Source organism: Triturus cristatus, chromosome 1_2 (genome assembly GCF_964204655.1).
Source record: "Triturus cristatus chromosome 1_2, aTriCri1.1, whole genome shotgun sequence".
In the NCBI taxonomy this organism is placed as follows: Eukaryota; Metazoa; Chordata; class Amphibia; order Caudata; family Salamandridae; genus Triturus; species Triturus cristatus.
Window position 1 is genome coordinate 872189365 of NC_140580.1, and position 6292 is coordinate 872195656.

The 6292-nt window shown below is 44.9% G+C and overlaps 1 protein-coding gene across 1 annotated transcript; it reads left to right on the forward strand.

The window, feature by feature from the left end:
- The first annotated feature begins 414 nt into the window (after nucleotides 1-414).
- Nucleotides 415-3506, forward strand: LOC146868191 (transcription factor HES-5-like). The gene is made up of 3 exons (XM_085609224.1): nucleotides 415-518; nucleotides 989-1154; nucleotides 1697-3506. The coding sequence occupies exons 1-3, from the start codon at nucleotides 465-467 to the stop codon at nucleotides 1960-1962; spliced, it is 486 nt and encodes a 161-aa protein (XP_085465350.1). The 5' UTR covers nucleotides 415-464; the 3' UTR covers nucleotides 1963-3506.
- Nucleotides 3507-6292: the final 2786 nt, after the last annotated feature.

Genomic DNA, 6292 nt, shown 5'->3' on the forward strand with positions numbered 1-6292 from the left:
GGGAGCCCCCATTCACTAACCCCATATGGACAGTTGTTGACTTTCCTGCCACGTGTTTGAAGGCAGCCTCTTTACGAGGGCGGGGTGGGGTCGCGGGGTCTCCTCACCGCCAGGCACAGGCCGTAGGATAACTCTGGAGATCGCTTTCCCACGTCGTGACGGCCCCCTCTGAAGGCTGCCCCATTGTCTCCTCTCACAGTCCACCTGCTCCTCCCGGGGGCCTGCCCATTATCCCCGGGCAATTCACAGACAATTTAGCATGCTGTAAGGGAGGCGCTGCTTTGTGCCGCTGACAGCAGGCCATTGGCTGCCGAGTGTGGGAACCGCCGAGGAGCCGGGCACCCAGGCCTGGGCCAGCCGCCGCCGGAGTATAAATAGAGGTGCGCAGCAGCTTCTCCTCAGACTCACTCCCGCCTCTCTGCCTGGCCAGACTCTGCCTGCACCCTCTGACGAACTCTGCTGTCATGGCGCCGTCCATTGCTGTCGTGCAAATCCTGCCCTCCAAGCAGAAAACTAAGGTAAGCTTCCCGCCAAATGACCATGTCTCGTCCCTTTGGTTAGAAGCAATTCTTGGGATTGTGTGTCAGCTAATGCAAATATTTTGTTGTTTCTGCATATCTTCCTTTATAGAGGTTTTTATTACTGTTTTAATAGCCATAAGAGGGATTGAGTTTACCAACTGTTGTGCTGCACACAGCACTAAACCTGTACATAACAAGGTTCTGTGCATTATTAAGAATCATAGATAAAGTCGGTATCTTACCATTCCCAGCTTTTCTCCAAAGCCGGGACACAGGGGTGGTAGAGAGACATACGGTTATTTGCCCAAGATCACAAACTTTGTTTAAGATAGGATTCGAGTCGTGTGCCCTAGCTATAGCAAGGATATTGAAACACAAGTCTGAATTTGCGTCAGATGTTCCATGTGTTGGTTGGTTGACGTTTTAACTAACGAGGTCCTTTCTTTCTCTCCCCTCTTAATTTACAGCTGAGGAAACCAATTGTGGAAAAGATGCGCCGGGACCGTATTAACTGCAGCATCGAGAAGCTGAAGCTGCTCCTGGCGAAGGAGTTCAGGGCCCAGGAGGCCAACACCAAGCTTGAGAAAGCAGACATCCTGGAGACCGCAGTGGAATACTTGGCCAGACACCGAAGTAAGTGTCCCTAGCAGGTCTCCGTGACTGCACGCTGCTTTTTATTGCTGTCAGTGAAGAGTAAGCCACACCCAGCCTGTCCCCTCTCCATGGCTCTATTCGGTCCCCAGCCCAGGCCTGGTTCTTGTGTAATGTTTAGTCTGCATTGCCGTCCTATTAGTAGTTATTTCTCCCTTGGGCCTGCAGTGAATTATTGAAAAAATATGGTTTCTTTATAGATTTATTTACCTCTATTGCAAGTCTGAGTTGTCCTCCTTGCTACAGTAGTACTTAATACTTAGACATTACTTTATCTCCAAATTATTCACATTTTAGGAAGGGACTTCCCCCCTCTCTTTCATTGTCCTTTGCTGTACGTACCCCCCTTTGACTATTTGGGCTCGTGTGTTAGGACACTGAAAAAACATTTTATTATTATTATAAAAATTACCATTATAAAAGGCAACACTATTGGCTTTGTCAGTGTTTATACGAGTCTGCTACTTTGCACCAAACTCTTTCTTTGGCATCTTTTCTGACCACGACTATTGACTTTTTTCCAGCAGTGACCATTGGCCAGAAGAGCCCGCAGCAGGACTACCGAGAAGGCTTCTCACACTGCTTGAAGGAGGCCTTGCTGTTCCTGTCTCACCACGCCGCCACCCCTGAGGCCCAGCTCAAACTCCTGGGCCACTTTCAAGGCCCTCCTCGCCCGGTCAAGACAGAGCCTGGACTTCCTGCCTCTCCAGCCGTCTATCCTTCCTACCAGACGCCAACCAAGCAGGAAGCGCTGGCCTCCACCGCCGCCCCAGTATGGAGACCCTGGTAACACCACAAGGACTTCGAAGAGGGCATTCGCTGCCTTGGACTCCAGAGGAATTTATGACTTTAATCCACAAGTCCCCACTTCCTCTATTAGTAGGAAAGGTTGCTTTCCTTCCATCCAGCACAAAGGTGCTTGGATGGCCACCGAATTTCTCCCAAAGGGAGATACTGCTCCCAAGCAGGACCGTGAAGTCATTCGAGAATGGGTCAGTGCTCTTCACTGCGACTGTTCGCAGAACTTAGAGAAGAGACTTGGAAAGATTGATTGTGTTGCTTAATCTGTTGAAGGTTGTAAGTGTTTTTAGCATAACTTCTATGAGGTGTTTAGACTGGACTGTAAGATAATAGCAGAATTTACATCTATTTCACTATTAGATCTTACCCGAGGAGTCAAAGTCAAGCAGGTCTACCAAAGGCTACTGTGTTGCCTGTGTTCCCTGCACTGAGTTCTGCCCCAATTCATATTTTTTGTCCTACCCTGACAGATTCGAAAGACCATTATGAAATATTGCCTTATAGGCAGATATTCTTAAGATCAAATCAAAAGAAGTTGACCTTGAGTTTGTTTTCTGTTCTGTAGTGATGCTATGACTGCAAAGACATAACAGAACAATATTCGAACGGAATATTTGAGTATAATTTCGAAAATGACCGCTGGGAAGAAATATGTCAAGTAAAACATTAATGGAAAGGGGCATTTAAAAAAAAATGTAACTTCAGTGAAGTTTTTTTGTTTATTTTTGTAAACAGAATGAGTATCTCATTTTGCCAGAGAAACCATTCCCCAGCCCTTGTTGAAAAGCATCATGAACAACGAGGGCAGAGCGCTTTTCAGTGAATACACTGAGATAATGTTACTTTTTTGTGATTGAGCAGCAAAAGCTCTCACAAAATGTTTTATTGTTTGCGTTTTGCAATTTTCAGTAAAATGTCGGTATGCAGTTTTTGTGCATTGTAACTTGCTTCTATGAAGATGGAAACATTCAGCTTGAGGATTCTATGATATTTATAGGAAATTCAAGTGCATTAAATGTATACAACGAGTTACATGTTAACTCAAGAATTCTAGGTAGGAGATATTCTTCAATGTATGTACCTACAACTGTAGGTGATTTGCAGTGTAGTAACTAGGTTTTTTTTAAAAAAAAACCTGTGTATTGTCTGATTTCTTTTTAGGAAAAATAGTAACAACAGCTGTTGTGCAGTAAGATATTGTTTACTGAATATTTTCTATGAAACGTTCTGTTTACATCATTTTATGTGGTCGACCGCTTGGCGCTGCCCAATTTAGATTTCCTTGTAGGAAGAGTGAGGCAGTGCCGTGTTATGTCAAGAGCTGATATGTCTGTACATTTCTATGAAAAGCCCTGCATGCATAATATTTATGCTGGAATCTCTCTTCTGTGTTAGATTCTGTAAAAAAAAGAATCCCTGTGGGATGTGTTTGTAAACAGTTTGGTCGCTGTGATCTGTACTGGGAATATTTTCCGAGCTATGGAGTTGCAGAAATGTTTTGCAAATACGAAAATAAAATCTGATTGAACTGCATTTAACTTTTTTGGTTACTTATTTCAGATTCTAAAATGTGCTTCTGTGTGAAAAACCATTACATGGATTTTTTTTTTTGGGGGGGGGGGGTTGGGTGAAGGTGATCTAATGTGTCATGTAAGTGTCAGTAAAAACATGGGACGCCGCATAGTGTCAACTACATTTAAAGATGTACTCCCTGAAGTAAACATAAAAAGAATTCACTACCAAATCCCTTATTCAAAAAGGTCACCAAAACAAAACAAAAAAGAGAGCTGTTGAACAAAGATTGACCCTCTCAGTGTCCTGGTCGAATGGCAGTGTCATTTGTGATATTTCCATAGAGAGAGTGACACAGACATCTCTCAGCGATGTTGTATAAACACCACATATTCACCGTGTCCTGTCTTGGATGTCCGCTGTGCACGGAGTTGGCATGCTTTGCTTTCAGGTTAAAGAAGTTCAATTTTTGGAAACAAAAAAAAAACACTCTTTGGGCTGGAAAAAGCAAAATATACACAGCGGTCAATTTCAGGTGGCCACAAGGTGGCAGCAGAGCACATACAGTTTGCACTGTTCCAATGGGTAAATTCGCAGCAACTTATTTTCTGAGTGCGTGGAAGGTGACATCTTAACGATTTGGGGGGACTCTGGGACAAATATATTCTTGGGGTCCCCATCTGGAACATCTTTGAATTTATGATTCAATTTCAGCTCTTTCTTATCCTCTTTGGCCAGGTCACTGACAGTGCACAGCCGCACGAGTTCAAATTCAAAATGTCTTTGCATCTAATATACATGGATAATGTTGTGTTTTCAATATTATAACACAGTAGTAGCTCACTAATATTACTGCAAACAATCTCTGTGGTACCTTCCCATTTCTCATATGTGAGGTCCTGTTGTCACCTAAAAGAAACTTTTTTTATGGATGTTACTTGGAACATGAACACATTTCTCTGCAAAATGTCTTTAATAAACTCATCACCCACATTAAAAATACATTACAGGAAAACGTAATTTAAAACAATCTGTTTAAGAATTATCCAAGGTCTAAAGGGCAAGACTCTCTGGAACAGAGCTTTCTCTATGAAGGGGCCACTGAAAGGCAGGGGCCCAGGGCCAGAGCCCACTTTGCCCATGCCTTAACGTCTCTGGCCTTGTGGTGGGCCCACGGTGCCGCCCCCCACATTGGTAATAAATATCATATTGCATATATGGTGTATGCAATGCTGTTCTTTATTGTCTGTTTGTCCTGTCCCAGCCTTCTCTTATTTATACACCGACCGCGGCTGGCAGTGCTGTGGGTCTCAGGGCCTCTGCTGGTTCCCACACTCTGCAGCCAATCAGAGCAGGAGGGCAGACAATGGCAGCGTGCTTCCCCTGCCATGCTCCATTGACACCAACCAGCCCCGAGGATATTGACCTTCTCCCAGAGGGGCAGGTGGGGAGTGTGTGCCACATGAAAGGCCCAGCGCCATAGAGTGTGCTGCGAGCTTGGAAAGAGCCCGTCGCGGAGGGAGGGGCAGATTAATGGCATTCCAAGGGCACGCGGGACCACATCACAGCAATTTGTGAATGTAGCTGCTGTGCTAGATTTGGCGGGAAGCGTGCTAAACCCAGCGCAGCTGTCTGAATGGGGACTTTGGTCCGCTCTGCCAGCAGACACACTTATCACACGCTCACGCACGTTTGCGGTATCACACGGCCCACACGCTCTCTCACAATAGCTATATAGATACAATCAGCGTAATATTTATTACTTTATTTATTCATATATTTATGCATCGCAGCCAGGCCAAGGATGCTATTCCTTATTGACAGGGCTTTAACTGGGATGAATAAACTGGGGGGGAGGGGGGTCTATGTAAGGGGCGTGGCCAATGTAATTAAGGGCGGGGCTTAAAAACACCCGTAAACTAAAAATCTGCGCTTAGCATAGTGTGCCGCCGGACTTGTATTTTGCTGTTTCGGTCATTAAATCCAGATATATGATACAACAAGTAACATCATACCTACAACAAGTTAGGACTATTGGCTTTGTCAATGGTTGTTAGCTGCATAAGATAAATAAGCAGCAACTGTGACTTGTATAAAATATTGAAAAAGCTTCCACTTAAAGCCATGGTGACACCACGACAATGTTGCTGCTACTGAGTTTAAAAAAGAAATGGGGAAATCCAGAGAGAAAATGACTCTCTTTAAAAGATTTCCTTTTCCCTACAACGCTCACCTGGCATGACGTCACGCCGTACCTTCTCCACTACTAAGAAGTGAGCAGTGTGAGCACGCACACATCCCATGTGCCTGCTGTCACTGCAGTCCAGAAAAAAAAACGGACCGCCTGTGCCAGGGCACAAAACAGAGCGCGTTAGAGACCCGTTTCGAGGCCCCACTTAAAGCCCTGCTTATTGATCACAAATAGATATCAAGCAATTTCGTATTTACTACAAACGGTTACAGAGGAGGGCGAAAGTGAGCACGTGCCCAAGATCGCAGCAAGGTGTCACTGGTGCATTGGGATTCAGATTGAGGCAGGCCAACTGTAGGGGTGCCCCCACCAGCCCAATCCCCTTTCGCCGACTGTGATAAATAAATCAAGCGTACAATTGCATATTGGGTGTAATCAGGTCGTAAATCTCTGGGAGGACAAAGGACCAATTAATCTGGCAAAGACCCAGACGTGTGGGAAGCAGAAGGCTGACTCAAAGGCCACCCACAGTGAGGCTTTCCTTCGCTACAACGTTAATCACGAATCCCATCCTTGATAAACAACACAAGCATTGGCTAAACCAATTGGACTTAAG